The sequence below is a fragment of the Triplophysa dalaica genome, chromosome 7, assembly GCF_015846415.1.
Source record: "Triplophysa dalaica isolate WHDGS20190420 chromosome 7, ASM1584641v1, whole genome shotgun sequence".
Taxonomy (NCBI): Eukaryota; Metazoa; Chordata; class Actinopteri; order Cypriniformes; family Nemacheilidae; genus Triplophysa; species Triplophysa dalaica.
Window position 1 is genome coordinate 25,312,778 of NC_079548.1, and position 27,914 is coordinate 25,340,691.

The following is a 27,914-nucleotide window of genomic DNA, read 5'->3' on the forward strand; positions in this document are numbered from 1 at the left end:
GAACAGGGTCTAAATTTGACCTAAGGCCAGTATGTCAGAGTATTTTGCATCGGATCAAATCATGTCTAGCACAACGACGAAGAATCCCGCACCCTTTACCAAAAAACTCCAATATCCTGCCATTAAATTTTCCACTGAGTTTTATAGATGTCAATGAGAGTCAAAATCTCTGAGTGCATTTTTATTACTTGTGGGGAAATCACTAATGCTTCAAACTATTTGTGTTTTAACAAGAGAACGACTTTTAAAGAATGATTTTAAGTTTTGCACAATGACTGCTTTATTCCGTTGCGTTAACCGTAACCCGGACGAATCTTTGCTTGGCTGTATGACATTTTAATGCACAAGTACTAAAAACAAGGAGACATTGTGTCTGTTGCACACAGTTTATTTAACAATATGGTATATAAGTACGAAACAAGTTCTTAACCAGTTTATACAGCGATCTCAATCTTTTTTCCTTTTATTTACAGTGTCATCGAGCTGCATGATTTACATTAAAGAATCGTTCACCTTCAATTCAAGTTTCATGGAGAAAAAAAAGAGGTCGACTGAAGAACTCTTTGAAGAAATCAGCAGTCAGACGAAACTCCGGCCTCATAAGCGAGGCAGAGGGGGACATCATTGATGTTTCAGAGATCAAACAAGAAAACAGTAAGAATTTTCCTACATCTTAAGCAACAACTACTGAATTCAGGCCAATAAATTAACGCATTTGGGCACCTTGAAAAATAAGAGCAACTTTTCACCGTTTGCTCGTGTTCGTGTGTGTGCAGTAGCCAAGGCTCCTTTCTGTACAAATGAATACAGGTCCTCTGTACAAACTCCACAGTCTGGAGTGAAAAAGGCTGCGCGCGTCCTTTTCCAAACCTGGTAAATGTGAATACAGACGGGAATGAGGATTTATCCAAATTCCACACCAAATATCTTACAGTCCCGAAATAGCACACACACACACAGAAAAGAAAATGCATTTCAGTTTGCAAACATCCAAAACGAAAGTCTTCAATAATAAAATCGAATATTTTGCCTTGAGAAATTTCATTAAAAAGTCCATAACACCCCTGCCCGAGAACAAAAAACAAAACAAAAACAAATTAAAAACGTAACACATGGACCAGGTCTGAATTACAGCCGGTCGGACCAACCCTTCTCAAAAACCTCCTTTGTGATTCTGCTCTTGAAACAGTAATTTGAATCCCTCCAACAGAGGAAAAAGCAGTCCACTGGTTGTGTAAACCTATTACAGTCCGTTGCTTTGTCGTATTCTGACGACTTTTCAAAATTCAATACAACGTGCACCGTTGTCCTTTAGAACGTCTCTTAATGCTACAATCCCTCGACAAACTTCTCTAACGTGTCTCCCGTGGTGTCCCCGGCCATACTCAAGTCGTTAGTCAGTCCTCCACGGTTTGGCGTGTTCAGCTGAGGAAGCATTGCATTCTGCTCGGGTGTGCACAGGTGAGCCTGGTCCATGGGTCCCGGCATGGGTCCCCCGAGACTCGGGTGAGAGGAGCCGGAGTGCATGGCAGCGTGCTGCGGCGAGGGATGAGGCTGCATGCGTGGGGACGGGCTGGAATGTGGTTGTTGGGAGGGGGGACGGGGCGATTGCACGGGGGCGGGTGACCTCACCTGGTTGCCCAGAGTGTTGGCCATGGCCTGCTGCTGTCCTGCAAGCATGTGAGGTCGCGGGCTCATTGAAGCGGCCTGTGCCGGCGAACCCATCTGCTGCTTCAGCATCTGCTGCTGCTGCTGTTGTTGTTGATGTTGGAGAAGGCGTTGTTGAAGGAGACTTTGCTGGGCTTCCATGCTCATACCAGGCTGGCCCATTTGAGCCATGGGTGTCATCTGACCCATGGACCCGGCACCTCCCTGCATGGCCATCTGCTGCTGCATCCGGATTTGTGAGTAACTAGCCGCGCCTTGGGGTTGCGGGAATCTTTGTCCAGGCTGCATGGCTCCAGGTTGCTGCTGCTGCTGCTGTTGTTGTTGTTGCATTTGACGCAAGAGCTGGCGACGGAACATCTGCTGCTGGTTTCCGTTGTGTGCCGGGTTCATCATTTGTCCCTGCGGGCCGAGGGCCGCCATGGCCTGCGTAGCGACCTGTTGAGGTTGCTGAGGGGCCATACCAGGTCTCTGCACAGCACCAGCCTGCATGACTGCCATGTTCTGCATTCCTGGCTGGGCTGCGAGCATGGCCTGTGGATTCTGCTGCTGTTGAGGCTGGTTGGACTGATACTTTGCCGTCCGCTGTTTAATAAACGCAGCCATAAGATGGGGATTGGACTTGAGGATATTAAGCACTTGCTGCTGCTGCTGAGGGGAACTTGGCGATTTCAAGGTGCGCAGCAGGTCTTGTAACGCTCCCGGGGCGATACTGCTGGCCACTCCTCTTTGTTGCAGGCCCTGCTGCTGAGGGGCCTGTGGTGGCGCTTGCTGGGGAGGCATGACGCTTTGCATCTGCCGTGGCTGCTGTTGCTGCTGCTGCATCAAAGCGCGCTGCATCAGCTGGGCTTGCTGCGGCGTCTGCATTACCTGAGGCTGCTGCGGGGCCATGGCCATCTGCTGAGGGGGAACTTGCTGCGGCGGAGGCGCCTGCGGATTCTGCATGACTCCTGGCATCCCCTGTCCCCATTGGCCAGGCTGCATGTTCTGAACCATCTGAGGACCACGGGGACCCATCATCTGCATTGGATTCATCATGCGAGCTTGGTTCATCGGCATGCCGTTCATATTCATTCTGTGGTCTGGCTGCTGCTGTTGTTGTAGCTGCTTGTTTTTGTTCATCATCTCCATTTGATTGACCTTCATTGCAGCATGTTGCTGTGGAGAGGGCTGCGGCTGTTGTTGGGGAGGCATAGGCAGAGGAGACTGTTGCTGGGGCAAAGGTGAGGACTGTGGTCCTGATTTTCCCTGGGAGCCAGGCGTAGGAGGTTGGCTGGGGAAGCCCTTAACCATTCCGGCCACGTTCTGATGCGGCTGCTGGGGCTGGTTGGCTAATGTTGGCGGGGCCTGAGGGGTGTTAGGTTGCGGCAGCTGTTGAGAGTTGGGTGTCCCCGGACCTCCTGAGGTAGTTGGGGAGGGCAGACTCTGAGGCATTCCTCTGCCCTGCATGAGTGCCATGCGCCGCCGCATCATCTGCGCCTGCTGCAAGCGCTGCTGAATCTGCTGCTGTCGCAGCTTGTGCTTGATATTGAGACAGAAGGGCACCGGGCACTTGTTTTCCTGGCAGTGCTTGGCGTGGTAGCAGCACAAAGCGATGAGCTGCTTACAGACGGGGCAACCGCCGTTGGTCTTGCGCTTGCAGCCCTTGGTGTGCTGCACCACCCGCTTCATCTTCTGACAGGATGGCAGAGAGCAGTTGGCGTTGCGGCATTGACAGGCGTGTACCAGCGACTGGATGCAGCGTTGGATGCTGAGGCGACGACTTTCCTGCGGGCTCTTGTTGGCTTCGCTGCTCTGGTTGTTGCTGTCATCGTCCAGGCCCAAACCCCACTTGACCATTTGGTGCTCATGACCCTTGGCGTTGTAGCAGTTAATGCACAGATCAAAGTCCTGTAAAAAAACAGAAGTATTTTATAAAATAACCATAGTAAAGAATCAAATCGGAATCATTTGGTTTATTTTACAATCTATATAATAATCTTTATCTTGTTTAAAATAGGATTAGGAACAGTAACCTAACAGTACTGTCAAAGCCATAAAAACAGCACTGACCTCGCAGACGGTGCAATGCCAACGGGTCTCTACGTGGTGCTTGCACTCGTTGCAGGTATATACAAATCGGTCCTGGCCCTGATTGTGTAGCTCCACCAGCATGCACATTGTGCTCCATTTGCAGCGTCGTAAAGAACTAAACTCCCAGTGCTTGTCCCTGGCCAGCGTCAGGAAGGCGTCACGGCCATCCATCAAATCACAGGTCAGAAATGGGTCAGGATCCATGATCGGAGGCAGGGTGTTGACCGCTGGACCGGCATGCAGGTGGATCACAAAGAAGACCTGGATTTGATCAAGTAAAAAAAAAGACATTTAGAAGTAAGCACAGGAGAAGAAATGGTATTCTCTCCAAAAATCAGTGAGTTCAGCCCAACCTCTTTGTGCTTCTCCATCGTTGCATAAAGCTTCTGGGACAAATCATTAGCTACATTCGGCATCCCAGGCTTCTTTTTGTTGGCGCGGCTCATGCTGCTCTTGTTCTTGTTGGTCTTTTTATTGTTCTTCTTTTTGCCGTTCTTGCTGTCGGCTTGAGCTCCCTGTGAAAATTTACGACATTATAAATGAATGCCTATAAACTACTACATCAATTTCATGTCCAGAGTTTGGCTTTCGGGCTAACCTCTGTCGTCTCAGTGGAGGCTGTGTTCTCCTCCTTTTTCCTCTCCTCCTCTTCTTGTTCCAGCTCCTTGATGCTCTCCTCTAGAACATTAGGCCAAAAATCACCCTCGAAGTAGGGGAGTTCGTTGGCACTTGTCAAGCGGTCCTCTGTGGCCTGCTTGAAAATGTCCTGTACAACACACAGTCGGGCATTTTGTGAGTGATATGATTGGAAGTCTAACGTAGGAATAAAAATCTGATCACTGCAAACCTACAAAAAGCTATTTGTTCAACAACACAATGAAATGGTGGACAATTGTACACATACCTTGTAGTCATTAATGATTCTTTCTGCAAAGGCCTTGTCCAGCATTTTGCGGTACCACTCCTGGAGTCTCTTGGGCTTGGGAATCTTCTGATCTGGAGGATGACAGTGGAAGATGTAGTCGTCTCCTTCACTTGGTGGGCAGGCCCATATGTGGCCAGTCACATACCTGTAGGTGAAAATCTCATCCATTAGTGCCATGATCAAAAATAACGTCACAATAAAGACTTCATGTCATTTCTACACCTTAGAATTGCAAAAATAATTTCTCCACAAACACCGATCATGTCTGCTATTTTAATGAAAACACATATTCATGCCTAAAACTAATGCCTTGTTTTTGTAACGTTAAAAAGAGCTTACTTAGGATTGGTTAAGCATGATCAAGGTGGTACAAAACTTACCCAAGTTTCCTGACATACTCCAGATAACCGATGAGGATTTCGTGGTAGACTGCAGTTCTTAACAACCGAGGCTTGAAGAAGTGAATACTGTCGAGATATGATATGTATACCCGCCTAGAAAGAGACAATGTGCAAATTAAGCTTTTTCAAGACGTAATTTATTGTTTACTTCCCAAGAAATTAGTATTTGTGCACAACACTACCTGGTGTTGGGAAAAGCACATTCGGATCCATACTCCTGGACATGCATGCCAAAGAAACATACATCCACTCCGTCAATCTCTTCGAATGCAAAAAGTGCTTTGGTTCTGTAGGGAAAGGTTTCTGACATCTCCCCTGAGTCAACAAACCTGCAGAGAAGTGATATGATCAACAATTCAATTGTCTCTACGTCTCCATCATTCATATATTACATTACTTTAGATTCCTGAAAGTGACGGTACCTGGATTTCATTCCAGGTTTGACCTCTACGTTCTTTTCAGAGCTGGCCACCACCCGCACAAACACCTCTCCGGCTTCAGGGTGACTCTGCCTTTTTAAGTACTTGTTCACTCGGTCTTCAATGTACGAGCCCAACCGTGTGGTCTGCAACCCTGATCACACAAGCACATGCAGGTTTAGCTAACTCTGTGGCAGACAACTAAAAGTATGACCAACAACTCGGGCGTCACAGGTGCTTACTCTTGGCAGAAAACTTGTTCTCCTTCCGCGATTTTCCTGACTTTTTCAGACAGTTGTCACAGATGAAACTGTAATGGGGGAAAACAGCAGTTGTGAGGAGCATGTCACATCACTTGATCAACTGCAGGGAAATGGATGGATTAGTCGCTTACCCTGACGGCCAGATGACGTCATAATGCAGAACGCAAATCTGATGCATCTTCCTTCCGCAGTCTTTACATTCAACAAATCTGCAGAGAAGATACGTTTTAATCCTTTTTTCACATCACATGTAAACAGCATTTCTTATATGGTAATGACAAACACAAATCAATGACGTACGGTTCAGAATCCAACATGTCATTTTTCTTCTTCTCAAACTGCTCCTTGGATATCATACTGGGGAAAAAAGATACATGATTTTTTAAATACTGTTATTATATTTTACATGAGTTGTTCATTTGACCAAGTTTTTAGTATAATTCTCTGGGCTGTCCAAGTTAACGCATAAACATTTTGTTCTGTGCTTTTCAAAACTGGTTCTGACGAATATAAGCCAAAGCACAAGTGTCAATTTCATTCATGCACTAAATAAGAAAAAGACTCCAACAAGTCTGCAGTCCAACAAATCTCTTCTTGAAGCGAGTGGAAACACGTACGTATGTGGCTGTGCTGGGTCATCTCCGAGGGTGACGCTGTCGCCCTGGATCTCGTTGAAGCACTTCTCGCAGAAATGATACCTGTCGGCAAGTCAGCAAACATGAGCACAGTCAAACCGGCACGCAGAGATCAACACAGCACAAGAGACACACAGCAGACTGACCAAGGCACAGCTGACACGTTAACAATCAAACCAAATGATCAATGGATGTCTTGTCATGTAATGGATTGTAATGACTTCAACAATAGTTAAGTGTTAATTCAAGTATAATTGAGATTTATGACAATATGCCATGATTATACTTCTGGGCGAACAAACCTAAAAAATGCACTGAACGTCTTTCAGGACAGTATAAGAATGCAACGAACTGATGTAATGAAAATCTTCATTCTAGACCCTATAAGTAAATGAATTAACCGATCCATCTCAATCGATCAAGTTTTGCCCTTGTACTTTTAAAGAGACGTGTAAACAATTCGAGGTCAGCAAAAGGTTGTCCACATCCGAGTCGGATTTATCTGTGCATCACAGTCCCACACTCCAACCTTCCTTTCTCGATCTCTCATCATAGATCATGCCATCTGTTACCTGTTTTGGTAGCTGTAGTATGTGCCATCTCTGGATATAGTGCAGAGCTGTTTTCCATAGCAGCAAAGTGTCTGAGGTGAGAACTCGAACTGCGGAAGACAACATTAAAGTTTTGTTAACACACAAACAAGGCAAGTACTGAATCTTTTTCTATCAATTCACGGTTCCATACTTCATAAAAGAACCAAACAGATTTATACAGAATAAAAGTCATGATGGTCAACCGGTTATCTGACAACCAACTTGTCATTTACCAAGATTGACTAATGAGTTTATCTGACTCACTTTAGAGGGGCAGAGTTCATTTTTAAATGTTTATAAATCAAACTTCTGTAGTCCTCACCTTGCGTCCACAGCAGTACCCCAGACCCTGCATGACGGGGTCGATCTCCAGCTCGAAGACCTCCGCCAGCTTCGAGCAATACTTATAGACTCGAGACGTCTTGCGATTATAGAGCCAGGCGTTGCTGAACATGAGCCAGATGTCCTCCACGTACTGCCAGGGCTCTTGGTACTGCCCGGTGTCCAGCTTCCTCTTAATGGTGGAAAGGTCAATGGGGTTCTTCACAATGTCAAAGTAGTCCTAAGAATTACCAAAGCCATGACGATTAAATCGCTCTTAAAACTTTCAAAGATTATTTCTGAATGAAAGATATACAGAACGAATGTCAATTTACCGGAATGCCCAGCAGAGTGGGATCCACAGGTTGGCGGAAGGGCAAAGACTCTGGGTCTTGCCGATACAGCGCTTCTAAAGTGGGCATCAATGCCTGTCTGAGTTCCTCTGGTTTAAAAACTGTGAGAGCCAGCGAGATGTTAGACAACCATCAAGCTACACACACAACAAATGAATTGTTAATTAGGAAGAAGTAATTACTTTTCTTCCGTGATTGGCCGGAGGCCGTAGTGTTGCTGCCGTTGGACCCCTCCTCCTCTTTGAGCTCGTTCTTTATCTCCGGTTTCTTCTCCTCGGTCTCCATTGGTTCCTGTTTAGGTTCAACAGTCTCCTGCTCCTCCTTCACTTGAGGAGGTTTGACATCTTCATTCTGTCGAAACATGAAACGTGAATACTACGCGACAACTTTTGAAGATATATTCAACACAATTCTGCAAAATGTATATTATATAATTAGCATCATAGTTCAAATGGTTTTGTCAGTAATGATGTCACACCTCCATCTTTATGTCAAGTCGCTTCTCAAAGTCCTGCTGGTCCTCCTGATGCTCAGTTTTGGATTCAGCAGCAGGGTAGTCAGGCAAAGCCTGCTGGGAGTGACTCTCGGCCACAGACGCTGGCGTGGGAACTCTGTTATCAACACTAGCGACCATCTGAGAAAGCTGAACACAAAAAGAGCATCCGTATAAAAAAAAGAAGTACAGCGATTCTCAACAAGTGTTACAGGTCTGCTGATGTCAGCATTAGCTGTGCTTTGATGTCCATCCTCACCGGAGTGCTAGGCTGCTGTGCTTGCACAGAGTTGGGCTGCTGCATCTGCATGGGGGGCTCAGGCTGGGACTGCAGGGGCGTGAGCGGGTGGGAGGGGGCGGGGGAGGAGCCCAGGACAGAGGGAGGGCGGGGCAAACCGCTGGGGATGTGGGTGGGCGTGGACTGGCCCCCGGCGGAGGCCGGCGTGGAGGGCTGGGTCTGGAGCGACTGAAGGCTAGCGGCAGCGGCAGGGGTGGAGGTTGAGGGCGGAGGAGGGGTGGAGCACATATTGGACTGCGGGCCATGGGAGCCCACGGCATTCAGGGTCAGGTTAGCATTCTGCTGTAGAGGAGAGACGGAGGGCATACTGGCTCAGATAAAGCACGCACAGACTCAGACGTATTGTAACCCCACAGAGAGGATCCTTAAAAATATCGACGCAACTCGCATTTCATTCACTAACAAACCACTCACCTGTGGGGCAGCCTGTCCCGACTGCTGTGCCTGGTTTACATTCATGGCTGTGGCTGAGGGCGAGAACGACGTCTGGTTCATGAACTGATTTTGATTGGGCGTCTGACCAACCATGTTGTTCGCGTGACCTCCCATCATGCCTTGCGTTTGCTGCATCCTGGAGGGAGACATACCCATCTGTAAAAAAAAAAAGGTGATGAGTATATAGACAGTAAACAGAGCCACCAAGCCACATATTAAAGAGTCATGTGACTCTTTGGTAAACTGAGGTGACGCTCACCGATGGGACATTGCCCATGCCCATCTGAGAGGGGTGGGTCATAGGGGATGCTGCCCGTGGTGCTCCCACTTGGGACTGGGACATCTGCACGTTCTGCATTGTCACGGGGTTGAACTGCCCCATCCCTGCAGGGAGTGATGGAAATGCACATTACAGAAGTATCGCTGGACAAACTTGAAAGAAATGTATGCAAAAAAAGCAAAGGAGTAAGGAGCGCATATATGCTCAATTCAATAGATCTGTACAAATAAGACGTGCTCAAGTCAACATGTAATCACAGGGTTTCTGCAGGTTTCACAAAGTCAAATTTAAGACTTTTTAAGACCTTTATGGATGAAATGATGTAATGATGACCTGTTTTACAACATAAAAAACCCAACACGCACACCCAACATTTCCAGATCAATATCTTTCTTGCATATGAAGCAGTAGGCTTCAATAATGTTGTTATCAACTGGCTTTAGCCAAGCCTTTAACTCAGTTCTTTCAAGCCATGGCCACTAAACGTACGGTTCAGATCATATCACGGACTTTGTGTCACGATTCAGATCATCATTCGGATCAGCAAAAAACTGGGAGAAAAAAAATCACTTTGCCTTTCATTTACCCTTTGTTTACTTTCAACAATAGTACATAAATAAATACCGTTTACATCAAGTGTTTCTAACTATGTGTGTGTGGAGAATTTCATTAGATGTGCAAACCATGTTTATAAAATATACTTGCAGAAACTTGCCACTCATAACTACTTATAAGTTAAACTATTATGGGCAGTTTTAAGAAGTGGACGGGTCTTTAGAGATCTGCTTTAAGGTTTCAGTAGCTTCAACTTCTAGTGCACATTAAAGTACGTGCACACAATTACAGCTGCAGATCTCTTTTCAAATGCGTTACTGTATTATGACTGATCAGCGCATCAAAACTACCACAATTAAGTTTTTATAGATATTATATATATTATAGATCGCTTATTGTGCAGACGTGTTCAAATTGCGTGTTGTCCCCGCCATAGGCAACAGATTGTGTAAAATCTGCGAAATTGCATTTTTATACTGAATTTACCGACAGAGGGCTGGGCAGAAAAGTCAAAAAAATCTTTTTTTAAATGTGGTCGATTCAATACCGATTCTCGAAAAGCCGAATTTTTCTTTCATTGTTCCGCAAGCACTGAACATTCATTAATGTGAATGTTATTGCTACTACTATCCACTAGATGTCAGTTTTCTTTTTACAACGGGTGGATGTTACAACAGGGAGCATATCCCTCATTCATTGCTTAATTGACCAGCGGATGCGGTGTGTCATTTTACTTAACATCACCTTCACATAAAAGGCAGCGGTTCATATGATAATTATCTATTGTGTGAAATTATCTTAAATGTAAAATAACCTGATCCAGTTTAAACAAGGTATGCGACTGTTCTGTATCAATATACTTAAGTGTTTTTAATATAAAGGTAAGTTTAATATACAGATTTGTGGCACTTCATTTCATTTTTTTAATTCACCATTGTAATCTGATATTTATTGATCTTTTTTAGAAATATCTATAGGATTTGTGTTAAATCTATAATCATCGAATCGAGAGCTTGTGAATCGTAATCGAATCGTAACATCAAAATCGATATCCAGCCCTAGACCGCTCGCCTATCTTCGTTCATTTGTCTTCCATCATAAATCTGCCAGTCACATGAGTTCCAAAGCGCGAGACGCGATCCGTACAAATCACGGATCAACTATAATCCGCTTAACCTCTTCTAAATAAAATCAGTTTTATGTCTGTGGTACATTGTGCAAGAAACTCACGCCAATAACACGAAGCTGATTGGCTGCAATCTACGTTGCAAGTTGGTCTCATTTGTAGTCGTAATGCAGCTAATGCTCATTGAAATGCACCTGTTTGTAAAAAAAAAGAACTACAACACCACAGAATCAAACCGAAGCATTTTAATGAGCATTAGAGGTAGCGTTAGTTTGCCGTAGGAAAATTAAGACCCGTTTAAAATTATAGAAGACCTAGAACACAACACTTTAGTGAATTTTAAGACATTTTTAAGATTCTGCGGAAACCCTGAATCAAAATGGAAGATATTGGCTTTCAAGTGACGCAGAGCTGAGCTAAAACCCAAATAAAGACACATTACCTTGAGGGACTTGCATGCGGGCCATCAAATGATTTGGCACATTGGACATAGGGCCGGGTCCATCTAAAAAAAGTGACATTTCAGAGATTTGTGATTTAATCTGACACTCTTTAGTCACCCAAACACTACATCCACAGCATGAAAAAACACTCACTAGGTGGTCGGATGGCTGCGGGTCCCATAGCGTTTGGCTGTGGAAGGCCAGGCTGCTGTGGACCCTGAGCGCCCATTGTTGGCTTCGACAGTCTGGATTTCCTCTTCTCCTCCAGCTCTTTTTGGATCTTATAAATCTTCTCAGCCAGAAAGTGGTAATACTCATCCTGAACACAAAAACACGGGTCACCTCTCTTTCCAACCCTCGAATCACTGTAATAAAGGATATTTGAAACAGATTGTGTCTTTTACCCTGCTGTTTGCAGACTCATACATGTCCCCTTCAACCTTACGGGCGTAAGCGACCAGGTTATCCATACGTCTGTCCTTCAGTGCTGCCGGGTCTGGTGTGGGGAATATGGCTTGAACTCTGTGTGGTGTTTTGAAGAGAGTGTGAGAATTGTTCTAAACAAAGACAACACTTTTTATTAAGAAAGATGTCTTGCTGTGTGACTCACAGCTTGTGCACTAGGTGATTCCTCAAGTCCTGAGTGACGTGCTCGTGCCAGGGCTTCTTCATGCCAGGCATGGAGAGCGGCGCAGCGGTGGGGAGGTTCCCCGCGCCGCCCATGTTCGACCCATCCGGCATCATCGAACTGTGAGGGCGGGATCAGGCATTAATAATCAGCCATTTATAATATCTGACATCATAACCTCTTACAGATACTGCTGCAAGAGTCTGCACTGTTTTCTATGAGTGAATGGTCGGGGTTAAAGGTGAAGGGTGAAAGGTGAAGAGACTCACTTGCTGTTGAGGGATGAAGGGAGAGAGGAATCAGAGAGAAGGTTCGGCTGATCGGCCAGACCGTTTCCGCCCATGTTCATCTGGTTAGTGCCTGAAGGTGTCATGGGAAACCAGACAGGGATTACAAACGAACACCGCACGAGTGAGGAGCACAAACCAGCTTGATGTTTTTATGCAATGAAATTTACTACACAGATTTTTAGAAGTAATAACAAGTGCCTTCATATCATCAGCATCATCTTCATTAAACTACGGTTTATTGTGCCTCAGTTAAAGATATAAGACAATTCAACCCGTCAAATTTTGTCACAAATAATCTGATGCACTTGTTTATTAAAATGGCTTAATATGATGGAGATATGAAGTTAATAATGAACAAGGAAGATTGCATCGCTCATAGTTTTCCTTAAGAAATGAAGTTAATACCTAATGCCGCCATGGTGCGCAGTTGCTGCGTCGACTGCTGTCCTGCCACCTGCGTCTGCGCAGCCGGCTGGTTCCCGTACGGCAGGCCCAGTGCTGCGTAGGCCCTCTGCATGGAGCTGGGGTCTATGTGTGTGCCGCTGCTCATGGCCGGCGCGGCGGGCTGACTGGTCCCTACAGGACCCAGAGAAGACTGCATGCCGGAGTTAGGAGAGCTCAGCATCGCTGCAAAAGACAAAACGAATACAAATCGAAATGTAGAAAATGATGTGATCGTACAACAGATGATAAAAGATAATAATCAGTTATATTATTATATTACAATGCTTTTCTGTAGCTCAGTGGTTAGAGCGTGGCTTTATCCGAAACCACTTTATCCGAAAGCACATGCTTTCGGATAAAAGCATGTGCCAAATGCATAAATGCTGAAATGATATTGTTCACAGCCGTTATAGCCGTTATGTCATGCATGTCTTTTAAATTAACCTCTTCCAACCATTTTAAAGCTCCAATCTACCATTTTTACGCCACATAACGCAATTAAAAAAGGTAACACGTGACGTTTAATTTGACTTCAAACATGTCAAAATACTTTTCAACTGTGAAAGCCTAAAGTTAAACAATAAAAAAACAATTGCATGTTTAAAGTGAATGCCATTAACCGTAAAACATATACCTTTTTAATCATCACCGCACCACACCAACCTTTATTTGACCACACCAACATTTTTTTTTTAGGAAAGACCAAATAGAATTTTAATAATTTCTCTTTAAATGCAAACACAGGTGACTGAAGTCTGATGTCTAATGCGCATACACTAGCGGTGGCAGAGAGCAGAACTGCATGAGACACAGAGAGAACGTGCTTCTGTTGCCACTACAGGGGGATTTAAACGAGTCAGCGACCCCTCGTCCAATCAGAGAGCAGGGCCTCATTGTGCCACACCCCCTATGTTAAATGATGGGTGGAGCTCCTCCCCGGTGGTGTCAGATTACAGCCCGCTGCCTGTCGGAATCTGCTGCTCTTTCATGCTTTCACACTGAGAGCGCAGAAGAGCCGCACGAGTGACCTACAGGTGGCAGCACTCATCTGAAAACATCAACCACTAACTTCAGCTGAGGCTGCTGACATAACCAAACACAGCCAATACAAAAATGAGGGAAAAGTGTTAGAAATAAAAGTGAGATTATTAACTCCACTTGAAAATTATAATTTATGATTGTTACTATTTTTTTATACTGCGTATTGTTTAAATTATTCATAATATTATATATATAATATCATATCCAGCATTGTTTATTCTTATCAATTTTTCTGGTCTGCTCTTATTGGATTTGTAATTTATCGTTTTGTATGTCCTTTAATCCCATTTCGCAAAAAAAGAATCATTTTCTTTTTATTGTAGTTAAATACAAGAGATCAAGAAAAACTATAAAATCTATGGTGTTCGGATAAATTTCACAACTTAAAAAATGAAAATCGTACTACAGAAAACAGGCTGAGGTGAATTGCCCTCAAAAATCAATTTTACTTCTGAATGTAAAGTAAAAACAGGTTATTAAAAAAGGCGTAGGACTTTTTCTATTTATTTAGTTTTACATTGACAATTAACAATAAGGTGCTGTTTGTTAACAATTCGTTTGTGCATTGGTTTTTCCTATTTTTAAATACACATTTTACGTCCAATGTTTTTCTCACGTGGCAAGTAGCCGTGTAATAACGCTGGATAATGTACTAGCAGCCAGCTGTTATCGCTAAAATAAGCCCCTTCAGTGTGATACGAGACACATCGCTTTGCGTCGGTTACAGATCACACTGTCGGGACTCATTTCTGAGATAATACCCCGGCTGCCTGTACATTATCCCTTACTTAAAGGACCATAAACTAACATGAATACAGGGCTCCAGACAAACTTTTTTTACAAGGAGCCCTTAAAAATCTGTCACAGCAAACAGTGAATCGTAGTTATGCGTTCACGATCTGTCTGTTAACTTGTCAATAAGAGGATTTCGTTCACTCAGGTTTTATTCACATTTTCAAGTTTCGCATCAGAAACGAGTGATGAAAACTAAATATTTCTTATTAAAAACATTAATTCGCAAAAAAGTTTTTACGCTTGCTTGAGGGGGTTTTTCATTTAAGGGATCATGTGAATAACGGGAGATGTAAACACATTTACCGAATAAATTCTTCCAAAAGTCACGTAACTTCATTTATGAGACTGCGTAGCCTGACTAACAAGAGTACTGATCTTGTAACACGGCATCCAAAATGTTGTTATGGTCATTCTTAGATGCATAAGCAAAGTGATTAAAGTATTTCTGTAATTGACTCTTAGAACTGTCACGACTGTAATGTTTTTCCATGTTTAGTGTATTTCCCAAACAGCAGGCATCCACAAAAGCACCGCATTTATTGTGTTTCGTAATCGTCTGGTTGCGCAAGTATTATTATATATGAAAATTATTATATTCAGTGGCTTCTCTTACTGATATTTAGTGGCAGTTTAGTGGGAAGTGACGGTTGACTAGTTGAATGCTTATTCGCAAATGTTTTATGCGATATTCCAATTTTGCTCATAAGCTAAATTCGCAACTTTGGATGGAAACCCGGCTAATGATGAGCTGAGCTGAGACCGACGTGACGACAGAGAGAAACATCAGTCACCCGCAAATCCAAACTGCCAGGTCGCACATGCGCAAGGACTCAAACACTGGTGGCAAAATGCAACCATGGACTGGAGCCCTGGAAAAACTGTATTGACATGAACTAACATTTACATGGATTAATAAATGCTGAAAAACTAAATTGTTCGTTGTTAGCTAATGCATTTAGTAATGTTAACTAATAGCACCTTATTGTAAAGTGTTACCAGGGTTACATATCAAAGTGGAGCTACACTGATGTCCAAACAGTTAAATGTCTAGCATTATCCAATATTCCCCATGTCCCAATTAATGTCAGTAAAGTACAGAACTTTTTTAAGACGTGTGTTTGCAGAAAAAATACACAAGATCACTCAGTAAATGCAATGTTGTCGCAAAATAACATTGAAAGGTTATGGTTCATATCTATGCCAGAATTAAACTAATAACCTTTCAGTTCCTTAAGCATTAACCACTATCCAAAACAACACAAAAACATCTCTTATATAAATATGAGCACTGGATTAAGACATGCATTAGCAAAACTGATGTGTTTACAGACTGATGATTGTAAGCGTATGGGACTTACGCTGCTGGTTTCTCTTGTCACTGGCGTTTTTGAGGGGCAGACAGACGGGGCAATCGTGCCGGGTGCAGTTCTTCCAGTGCGAGATTATCTGTCTAGACGAGGCGCAGTGAGCCACTGCAAAAACAGTCGGAAATATAAACTTAGACGGTGGGAAAAATGTGTAAAAGTTTTACATGTCGACAAATAACAACACAAATAGATTTGGAAAACTTCATTTTCAGCATTCTCTTGTGGCCGGATGCCGTTCTCAAGGCAAATGCCAAAAGGGGCTTAAGACAAGACCAGACCAGACCTTCAGAGCCATGACTGACTTCACATGTTTACAGAAATCCTAAGAGCTCAGTGAGAGTTAAACAACTGTAACATTCATATCCATCAGTGGCATCACTAAAATACGACCACCAACAAAGACCGAACGTGCCTGTGAGACACCAGATGCTTTCAGATAACAGCACATGGTATTCACATCAAATTACACAATCCATTAAACGTGTTCTTCATGTAGTTTCCTAAACATGACCTACCTTGGCAGGATTTGCCCGCCTGGCAATGGGTCATGTGGTTGAGGACGTTCTTCATGGTGCGGCAGTGGGGTAACGCACAAGCGCGCACCTCGCCGTTAGTCTGCTCGCGCCGCTGGCATTTGTGGGCGTGAAGCAGCAGGACCAGCTGCTGCTGGATCAGTTTGCGCTTCTCTGGGTCGGCTGTGGGGCCCGTCGACACCCCCTGTCCCGGGACCATGCCCACGGAGGGCACCTGCTGCTGTAACTGGAGGAGAGAAAGATTACATTAAACAGAAGCATCATGACTGAAATTTTTTTTGTCCATTTTCTGCTGTTATCATGTGAACGAAGACACTATTTCTATAGAGCTCACCTTTTTCGTTTTTTGCATCGTGCAAGTCAAATAACCATCATGAGGAAAGAATTGATGTTGGCAGGCAGAAAAAAGGCCTGAAGTGCTTTAGATTGAACATGGGGCAGCTTTGGAGGGTAACTCACCAGATTTGGCACACTGGAAGCGCCCTTCAGGGTGGGCTGGAGGCTGTTGGAGAGAGCTGCCTTGTTCTGGAGCTGTGCGTTTAGTCCAGAGCCGGTCATCTGCTGCACCGAACCCTGGGCGTACTGCTGCCCGAACGGGCCGTTAGCGTTCGAAAGACCCATCTATGAAGGAGGAAAACAAAAAGGTAAGCTGACATTCTGTACCAATCAAGTGAAAAACCGCTTAAGCACCACTTTTTCAGTTAATGAAACAAACCCACATGAGGCTACTGGGTCAACATCATCATTCCCTAAAGACGTACCGGGGCCAATACGCACACCCAATGGAGGTAAATATCATGAGATCTAAAACACATTTCAATAATTTTTAACAAAATACAGTTTTAAACATAATTGGACAAAATTGACTTGGAAACAACAATGTACAGTTTAATAAAACATGTACAAATAGAGAATACAAATCTTTAGAGTAAGATTTAGACCAAGTTTCAAACAGAACAATCACTTTTAATTCTTCAGTTAGGGCAATTCTTAAAGCATTTGTTTCACATATAAGCCAAATGTTGTGATTGACGCATTATGCCTCAAAGGTAGTGTTTCTGCTATATTCATTTTGCTGTGGCGTGCCACCACACCAAAAATCCTCCCTACCATGACTACAGTAACGCACCGTTTCCAATTCATTCATATTTTGTCCGGCCATTGTTGTCCAGCAAAGTTTGCAACTGTTTTACTAGATTTAGAGACTTTATTTCCGGTCTGACGGTTATATTGACACTAATAACAGAAGTGTTGGTTTTGCCTTTTTATGTTGGATCCAAGTTGGATAATAAAACAAGCAGATTGACTAGGACACATTTGCAAGCAGGACATAAAAGGACGTTTCCTAGAAGTGTTTTAGAGGTAGGCGCACACACACACACGATATCAGTGTATTACACAGAACAGCTATCACAGCCGATTTCAAAGATCGGGTACCATGCTATGTCATGCATTCTGGCGTCTTTACACTGTTAAACGTGCTAGATTTTAATTCTTAAAATTGTCAACTTGTAAAAAACTCAAGTTGGACGTATGACGTAGTATTTCTGTACTTGATACACTCGCCCAGCACTCCAACTTGTTTCGGATCCTGTGTCGTCCAAGAGATCCTATTCCTTTATTGGCCATTCTCCCGGAAAAGCACGGCAAGGTGAAATAAAGAAACCGCCAACGAGCAAACCGATGAGCGAGACCCGTTTACGCAGCTCGTTACTCTTGCGATACTGACGTTTAGGTGAGTCTGTTTGTTCACGGCATTTCAGTGATGGATGTCATTTAAACGTTGCATAAAACGCTGGATTTGGAGATTGTCTGAAACTGATACATGCCGCGGCCCCAGTGCTGAACTGCACGTGGTAAGTCAAGCTAACATTAAGTCATACATCTGTGTTTTATTGGCAATCGGGGTGAACATGCATAATGTACAACACACTAAGGGATTAATGTGACGATGTGTTGCTTGCTCGGGCTGTAGTGCCATCCCACTCTCCCCACTAGTCCCACCTCTAGCAGCTTGTGTTTTTCCGGCAATAATCATACAGCTGTATCTCTCTTTGAAAAATTAGATCAAACTAAATACTCTTCGAAAATATGATGTTTGCAATACTACTGTATAGGCACTAGGGCGGAGCGATTATTCAAAATCGAATCACAATCGCGATGTTAGAAGTTGCACTTTTCTCATCGCGAGAGGCTGCAATATGAAGATTATGCGCACCTCCGTTATGGCCAATCAGCACTGCCCTAGCCAACTGTCCAATCCCGTCATTAAAAAACTAACTCCCGGACGAGCCATTTAAACCCGAGTCCGGGTCCACACCACAAGAGACCACATGCGTATCTGGCAATATGTGCGAGGTTTGACGCACGCAATTTACAAATGTAAATTCTATATGACTATTTTGCTAATTTCACTTGGATAAAAATTAAACATTTCTTCTTTTATAATCTCAAATACTTATTAATAAATGGGCCTTTGAAACCCATGTACTATTTTAATAATTCACAAAAGAAAATGTTGGATATTTGGATTTGTATTGGTTTTCATGGAAACTATAAGAGTGTACACTGGTATTTGGATTCTTTTGATGTGATGTAATCTGGCAGTTGGGAACCAATGGAAGAACACAAAGTCCTATTTGAATAATGCCCAAAACACACCACAAAAGGGAATTTTGTAATATTTTTTAATGGAAACAATTAGAGTGTTTTTTATTGTTTTCTTTCAGCAGGGTAACTTTACCCATATAGAGCTGAAGCTTGATTTAGAAAAATAGATCGTAGTCAAATTGTAATGTCGTTTATATATAAATAAATAAATGTATATATATAAGAAAAAAAGAAATCGCAATAACATATTTTCCCAGAAATCGCACAGCCCTAATAGGCACTCAAGATTAATATGAGATTGGCAGAAACTGCCTCTGATAAGCGATCTTTAAAGTCATGGAAGCGGTAATTTGACTGTTGGTTATCTTGGAATGCGTTTAGAAACATAAATAAAACAGAAAAATATATTTCAAAGGTCCTCGTAAGACGCTTATTTTTTAGTTTGATAGCTTCACTTCACATACCTTCACTCAGTAAAATGTTCTGAAATAAACTCTCAGAGCAACTGTGGAGATGAAGTTCATGCGACTATGTCCTTACACAGCACAGACCCTGTTGAAAAAAACTGCATATGCTGGTTTGGTATGTTTTGATGCTGGTTTAAACTGGACATGTTCTGGTCCATAGCTGGTTTATGCTGGTCAAACCAGCATCAAAATATACCTAACCCAGCATATGATGTTTTTTCAACAGGGGACGCAGACAAATCCAAGAGAATCACGCATGTAGCACGATAAACTGTGCATACACTCAGACCAAAATGTTAAAATAACAGGATTATTTAGTTATATGGACTAAATGCAGCCAAATAGCAGTGCACCATTGATAAACATCACATAGAAACCAGCACAACAACGTGCGGCTCTGTTTAATGCACCTGCTAAACACTTGTAAAAACATATATGCCACAATGTACAGCCCTGATAGGCGAGCGTGTGCTTAAACAGCCAATAAGACCGCTTTCAGCCATAATACGTAGTGTAAACATTATGGGACGCGCGCTAGTCAGACAGGATACACTTTCAATTCCTAAAAGTTTGGTTTAAAGATATGTAACGTACAAAGCTCAATGTTCTCTCACACGCACACGGTTGTCAGAGCAGAAATGAAAACCCCTACCCTCAGTATATTTGTCGGTAATTTATTAACGTCTTTCGTGTTTAAATAACATGTCCAGAGTTTAGCGCGCTGTGCGTCAGTAATAATGGTCCGTGTGGAAACGCAGTGCTCCTTGTGTACTGTAGTTAAATGGATTAAATGAAGCTTTGAGGCAAAAAAAAAATCATCGTTTCAGCCCTAGTGAAAACAGAAAACAGAGATTATGTGAAAGTTAACTGCTTTATTGGGGAATTAGCTGTATGTAATGTTCAGAGAGTAAAATCAAAACATGTCTGAAGTTGCACCTTTTGCTGCCTTAAAGCGCTGTCGGATATTCAATAATTCCCACTTTAATCCAGAAATAACGGTGCTCTTTTATTGTTAAAAGATACTTGCAATGTTTTAATGCTACTTAATGAATAGTAACATTAATGTTACAAAATAATTTTAAATGTTAGCAAATCCAGACATTACTTCTGTGTTTGTAGTGGGAATTATCCAACTTCTGGGCTGTCTTGAAAGCAACATTTAAACTATGTGATGACGTCACAAATATGATAATTACCATGTGACGTCACACCAAGCACAGTTTCACAAAATCCTAGCGGAAACGCTTTATGATGCTTTTGGTTTTTAAAAATGGAACAAAAAGTCAGCATAGAAAAGGCATTTGGACAGGCAGATTTAACCTCTAATTTGTCCATTTGTGAACTGAATATAACAACAAGCATCTAACTGACCATTGAAATGTTGGGTCTCAGCTAATAACCATCAGCAGCCAGGAAAAGATGAACGTGCACTGAGCATCATCACATCAGAACGTCTCCAGCGCAGTGAACCCAACCCCCACTTAAGCAGTGACAGCAGCACCAACACTCAACATAACTGATGCAAGCCTGAAGCCATTAGCGCTGAACACTCCGCTGCTTAACACGGTGAGGAACTCCCTGTCCCGAGACATAAATCTCTGCTCTATCTCTCATTCTTTCACCAAGTGCTAACCTAAAGCGATAAAGCCACTTTTCCAATGTGTTTCCAGTTTTTGTCACAACCGGTCAGCTTTAAATTCCACAAGAAACAATTTTGGTGTATTATCATTTCTTAGGAAATGAACAACAACAAGAAATTGGTGTAAAAACCTAACCATGTGGTTATGTTAATTTTTTCACAATTCAAAGAATGAAATACTTTGGACAAGTGGAAGACAATGTCTCAATTAAAGGGATAGTTCGCCCAAAAAAAATATATATACAGGTCTGCGCCAAACAATTACATGCTGCCCTGAGTCACCCTGCCCCAAATTGTCAATATATTTGGTTTGTCGGACATCAAGCAGCGCTGTTCAGACCGATCGCCGTGTACACCAGGAGAAAGCGACCGTCATTAATTGCTCTCGTGTTACTTTGATACAAAATGAAACGGTTTGCGTATCACGTGCATAAAGTTGAAAACATAATAAATCACAAACTTAACATTACTATGTTGTGCTGAGTAAGCTTTTCTTGCGGTTTAACTCTAAACAGTCGCCGCATCATAACTGGGGATTTGGACAATTGCACTGTGAAAAAGGCCACAAGCCCGGCCCGCGTTTTAATATATGGTAATGAATAAATAAGTTCAAATGTTAAACACTTTTTGGCTCTACATGTTTTGACTGTTTGTGAACTTCCATTTTACCATGTGTTGTGCCCTATTATCTCCATTTATATCTATGGAGCCAATGATTAACTTACAACTATGGCTATTGTATTCTTTATAGATTGAGTCACTTAATTTTGCTCTTAAAATACGATATGTTTTGCCCCCATATTCTCTGTGGGAAACACTGCAGCGGTGCCCCAGAATTGAATTCTTCAAATACATCCATCACTGAAATGCTGTGAACAAACAGACACACCTAAACTTCACTATCGCAAGAGTTACGAGCTGCAGCCCATCCTCAAGCAGCACAGGTAACCTTGATGGAAAACGGGTCTCGCTCATCGGTTGGGTGGGCTCTTTCGCCTTTGCATTGCTTTTGGCCAATAAAAGGAATAGGATCTCTTTGACAACACATGGATCCAGAATGGGAAAAACTTTCGGTAACGATTTGGATCCCTGCGGGAGACTATCAAGTACAGAAATACTACGTCATACATCCAACTCGCATGAGAAGCCAGAATGTTTAACAGTGTAAAGGAGTCAGTATGCATAACATAGCATGATAGCTCAGCTTTAATGTCAAGTTACAACTTTACAACCAAACAAGAACTGAGCAACTGATGAGAATTTAAGGAAGACGGGTGAAACGCACTTAAGCCTCCAGAGAGAGAAGAGTTACAGAGGCGCCGATGCTGCCTGATCTAACACACTTCAACTGCACTTGTGACTCTTATAATATGTGTACAATGCAAACACGAGCCCTAGTACCAACAGCACATCTATTCACCTCTGAGCAAACACTGCAGATATGGAAACCTCTACCTTCTCTGACAGCTCCTGCAATGCTATTCAAAACATTTCAGTTTGATATGTGGAAAAAAATTGAAATCTCCTTTGAGACAACCAACATCTCCTTTGAGAGAACCAACATCTCGAATCAAATGTTTGATGGGTTTGTTTTTGCAAGAAACCTGTGATGCAAGTATCTGACTGGTTTTCGAATGGTGTCGGTAAACCACAACAGAGAAATGCAATGGGCACAATAACCTTTCTCTCTGATCTGTTTATTAAATGTGCAAAGTTGATTTAGCCTGATGGTCAAGGAAATGTGAGGAAAAACTGAGAACCAAAACAATAAGATGTCGCAACAACAACAAATTGACAGTGTATGACTGTAGACCGTCTAGAAATTCTCAGATCTGAGCCAAAACATGGCAAATCTGGTCTTTAAATGATCTTTATCCCCTAAACTGAATGCAAGAAGGTATGGGCATGGTGGATGACGATTCTGAGGGTAACATAGTGTAAATACAAGAGAAAAGGATCTCGTTCACCTCAACGGGTGCTGCATTCGCAACCTAAAATTTATTTGAAGTCATTAGTGGTGCAACGGATCACAAAACTCACCGTTCGTATCATTTTACGGATTTTAGTTCACGGACAAGATCATTTTTCAGATAAGCTAATGTATATATTAATCTTGGTTTAATTCTATAATATCAGCAGTTTAGAGAATAAAAAAATAGTTGTATATAATACAATAAATATAATATTTATTTTCTAGTAGAGGTGCTCCGATTGATCGGTCGCCGATCATAATCGGCCGATAATCACTTTGGGAAGTATGATCGGCGGTCTCTAAAAAGGCCGATCCAGAAAAGCCGATCAGATGACGCAAAATTGACGAGACATTTATTTTACGCGATATGAAAATGGCTTCACCGGTCTGGCAATTCTACAAGGTGTGTGAAATAGACAATGCTTTATCAATCTGATGCATGTGTACTATGTGAATTCCACGATGCGAGAAGCACCCAAAACATTTTTACACGAACAACCTCTTTAGACGTTTGAGGGTTAGTCACGTAAAGGAGTGCGAGTAGTTTTTCAAAGTTAGCCTCGCGCAAAGAGAGCGGGCAGATCAGCAGCTCGAGCGCCACTCGGCTGCAGAGATCGCGTCAACCGAAGATTCATTTGTTCTACCAGTGATAAAAATATCTGAAGGCAATCGTCATTTTGACGCACTACAATAAAGGCGATTTGTAATTCCCCTTTTTATCATTTTGTGTCATTAGAACGTGATCGTGAAGAACGTGATTGTGAGCGGAAGGAGGTAGACTATCGCGAAGGGACGTGTGTTTCTATTCATGATCTTACTCTCAAATGTCTATTCAGTTTTGCTAAACGCGCATGTGGTCAAAAGAGACTCGAGATGCATCTATCACTCCCCGCATACACACAGGCGCGCTGTGGTGCCGTCTTTACAGAGTTTTTACTTCATACATTTTTGGAAAATACGATTTTTACATAATTTGAAAGCTGAATAATTAAGCTTTCTATTGATGTATAAGATGTCATGATATGATCATATCTGGCGGAGATATAACCGTTTACAAATCTTGAATCTGATGGTGCAAAATATTGAGAAAATTGCATTTGAAGTTGTTAATAAAAGGCCCTGTTAATGGCCATCCACTCACATAAATAAAGTTTTGATATATTTAATATATTGAATTTACAAAATATCTTAATGGAACATGAGAAAATTCTATCATTTTGACCATACAATGTATTTTCGACTATAACTAAAAATATTCCCGTGCTCCTTAAGGTTTCGTGATCCAGGGTCACATATGACCAAACCATAGCTTTCTTGTGAGTACAAAACACCTTTTACAGGCACCTGTCATTGTTATTGTATGGACATAAGAACATAAACATTTGCTTGTAATTAGATTATTATTTTATGTCCGACAACAGAAACATTGAAAATAAATGAAATGTCTAAGTCTAGCGCAACCTCTCCTCAGCTGTCAGTAACGGAGACATTTTTTAAAGCATCAACCCTACTGCAAGGACAGTAAGAAGCATAAAGAAATATCAGATTATCAGATAAAATAATGTAATAAATTTGCTTTGATCATGGCCACTTTATATTGTGGAAGACAAAGGGTTTCTGGGACTCATGTCACATGCTGCTATGTTTTATGAAAATATGTGGTAACACTTTCCTTGAAGCATGTATGTTTAATTCATTGTAAAAGTAGTTTTCAAGCAGTGTAATGCACATTTTAATGCATTGTAATGTCTAATAGATAATTGTTATTACAGTTAATACATTATAACACTAAGCAATTCATTGTAACACGACACATTTTAAATTGGTTATAATTATTTACAACTACATATAATGCATTACAACACACATTATGAATATTAATAATGCATTTTACCCTTTAATAACTCTTTATAATGCATTATACATAAATGCTTCAAGGAAAGTGTTACCAGCTATGTTACTTACTAATATTCATTAGTTAATTCATGACACTTTCTCTTTTGGTACTCAGAAAGCTTCAAATAGTTCCTATAATCGGTGATCGGTATCGGCCAATACAGCTTTCAGTGATCGAGGATCGGTGATCGGCTAAAAAAACCCTGATCAGAGCACCCCTATTTTCTAGGTCGTGTCATACAGTATAAAATGACATACATTATAAAAAAAGACAATATGTATAACAAATAAATATGAAATAAATGTGCAGTCAGAGTTAACAGCTGACAAATGGATCTCTAGAGATCAGAAAAATGTGACCGCTGTTATGAGGTGGTGATCATCTAGTACGTGCCTCAACTGACGTTCTCTCATCTTCTATGTGTTAGTGGATTGAGGGCATCGAAATTGCTGAAGTAATGGGCGTTCTCGCGTACATGACTCAACACAACATTAGGCTACTTTAACTTTACAGTTAGCCTTACACAGCACAGGGGTTTAAGAAAAGATATACATAACGCTTTTTTATACTTTTTTGCTTAAATACTGGAGGTTCAAGAGCGTGTGCGTGCTAAATCGATCTTTAACTGTATGATGAATAAATTTTCAGTTAATCTGCGGGTCACATGCATTCCAAACCGTAGAGCACGATCCGTGTGGATCACAGATCGACCGTGATCTATTCCACCACTAGAAGTCATTTACCATTAATTAGAAACTAGCAAAACAACCAAGAATATTATGGTAGAAGCATTAAATTTATTGATTTGGAACGTAACCATTTGAAGTGATAATGACACTCTAAAACTAAAACAACGTATACACTTGTTGATCCAAACTGTTACAGCTTGCTCGTTTGTATTTGAGTTTGTGAAATCGTAAAAAAAATTATCAAAGTTTTGCAATTAAACATAAGATTTACCTTATTCATGTTTCCCACTTGCTGAGGGTTGATGGCATTATGCGCCCCCATCTGTGGTGCACCTTGGGTAAGTGTCTCTGCCAGCACGCTGCCGGAAACATTCCCCCCAGGCCCAGCACTGCCTCCGACAGGTGCCCCTTGCATGGCCTGACCCTGGTACTGCATCCCTGCCCTGCCTCTTCCCGCTGGCCCCATTACGCCATTCATCATCTGCCCTTGCTGAGCCATGTTCTGCCCCATGTGTCCATGCGCCTGGTTGTTATTGTTCATCATAGCCTGGTTAAAGCCAGCATTGTGGCCCATGCCTTGACTGTTGTTACCTTGACCAGTAGGGGTGCCAACAGGCTTTGGAGGCTGAGTCTGGTGACTGGGTGAACCCTGACCCATGGGACTTTTGCCCAGGGCCCCCAGTTGGCCGCCCATTCCAGACTGAGGGCTGAGGTTTCCAGTCAAACCAGGGCCTGCCTGCAGGAGCTGAGACAGCTGCTTGTGCTTGGCAGCAGCATCCGGGATGTTGCCCCCCATCCGGCCTCCCACCACTCCATCCCCGTTAGAGGGCATGGACATAAGCCCCAAGTCTCCGTTGGAGACCAGCTCATCTGGAAGATCAGCTTCCAAGTCGAACAGCGACACGAAGTCTGGAAAAAGAAGAAAGAAAAAGATGCATACATGAGCACAAAACCTAATGGCATTAATAAGATCAGCATTGTCCAAATATGAAGACGACTCAAACATTTGAAATCTGCCGTTTACATTTTTTGGGGAGGAGGGGGTGCTTTTACTTTATCAGTTGTTTATGGCTTATCTGCTGTCATCAAATAACATTACATGTATATTAGTTATCTACACGGTACACACATATACTAGCATATAAGTGCTTTGTAGTGCAAGGGTCTATCCATACGATACATATCACGATAAATAAGTTACAATACAATATATTGAATATATTTAAATAAGATCCATAATTGAAATAGATTTCCATACTTATAAAAAAATATAAAGAAAATAGAGCGGAAAATACAACTTGCTGTGCACCACATTGGGTATTTTTTAATCACACACGAGTAGACACCATTGTAGTTTCAATTAAAACGAATGCAATTTCCATAACCAATAAATCTATAAAACTTTCTATTGTGTTTTGGGCGAAGTTTCTGTAGTTTTTTTCCAGCAAGGTTGTTTTTGCTGCTCTTCAGTTTGATAGCATTAATGTCAGTTTGTGCATTTTTTAGATTGCATTTTAGGAGATGGAATATTTAATTACTCCCAGTTATTGTTTGACAGCGGAGCACACGGATAGAGTCACTTTCGCTTTTGCAACCAAATAGTCTTGTGTTACCGGCAGCAACACCCTCATTGTCAGTCTAAAAAAAAAAAACTCTGTCTTTGCTCCACATTGCGCATCACATTGAAAACGTTTCATGCGTGCTCTAAACACGCAACATTAAAATCAAAACGCAACCAAGCGTTGGCTCTGGAAGCTGAAGCGCCATGCTCGCTCCAGCTTGAACCAATGGGCATAAGTATTGTATATGACATTAAAATGGGATTTTAATAAATGTATCGATAGTCCAACATGTACTATCGTGCAAGAATATTGCGGTAGTTTGCTGTATCCATATTTTTGCACAGCCCTATAACATATATATTGGCCACTGAAAACAGCAATAGTTCAATCATATTAACAATATCCAAGAACTAACAAATGTCTGTTTCCAGACACTTTGTTGTGCTTTGAAATATGTGTTAAGGAAGTAAGGATGTCTTACTCTCCACAGGGAGCATTCAGACTCAGGGCTAAAATAAGATCCACTACAGCTGCTCATCTGTTACCCCCCTCGTACCCCACCAGCTGCCTGTCAGTCTGGTCAACCTCCTCGTGACGTGGAGAGCAGCACAGCCCGCCGTAGTACATTATAACAAAGAAGTAATGGACTACATTCTATCTAGGGTCTAGAGAAGTTGCTGTGTTCCCTCAATTGGACTCAAC

General features: G+C 42.2%; 1 protein-coding gene across 2 annotated transcripts; it reads right to left on the bottom strand.

Annotated features, from left to right (window-relative positions):
• Positions 1-82: 82 nt before the first annotated feature.
• LOC130425789 (CREB-binding protein-like) lies at positions 83-26,555 on the bottom strand. Of its 2 annotated transcripts, XM_056752168.1 has the most exons (30): positions 25,922-26,555; positions 16,836-16,997; positions 16,359-16,602; positions 15,835-15,948; positions 12,602-12,823; positions 12,176-12,266; positions 11,889-12,026; positions 11,683-11,800; positions 11,432-11,597; positions 11,278-11,340; positions 9,134-9,258; positions 8,854-9,030; positions 8,401-8,718; positions 8,127-8,291; positions 7,831-7,999; positions 7,631-7,749; positions 7,297-7,536; positions 6,954-7,042; positions 6,364-6,444; positions 6,047-6,103; positions 5,878-5,955; positions 5,726-5,793; positions 5,487-5,637; positions 5,247-5,393; positions 5,044-5,157; positions 4,643-4,808; positions 4,337-4,504; positions 4,092-4,253; positions 3,718-3,999; positions 83-3,555 (listed from the first exon to the last, which is right to left on the bottom strand). In XM_056752168.1, the coding sequence occupies exons 1-30, from the start codon at positions 26,486-26,488 to the stop codon at positions 1,330-1,332; spliced, it is 6,987 nt and encodes a 2,328-aa protein (XP_056608146.1). In that variant the 5' UTR covers positions 26,489-26,555; the 3' UTR covers positions 83-1,329. The 2 variants fall into 2 exon arrangements, with proteins under 2 accessions (XP_056608146.1, XP_056608147.1); XM_056752169.1 differs by lacking the exon at positions 8,401-8,718 and having other exon boundaries at positions 84-3,555.
• Positions 26,556-27,914: the final 1,359 nt, after the last annotated feature.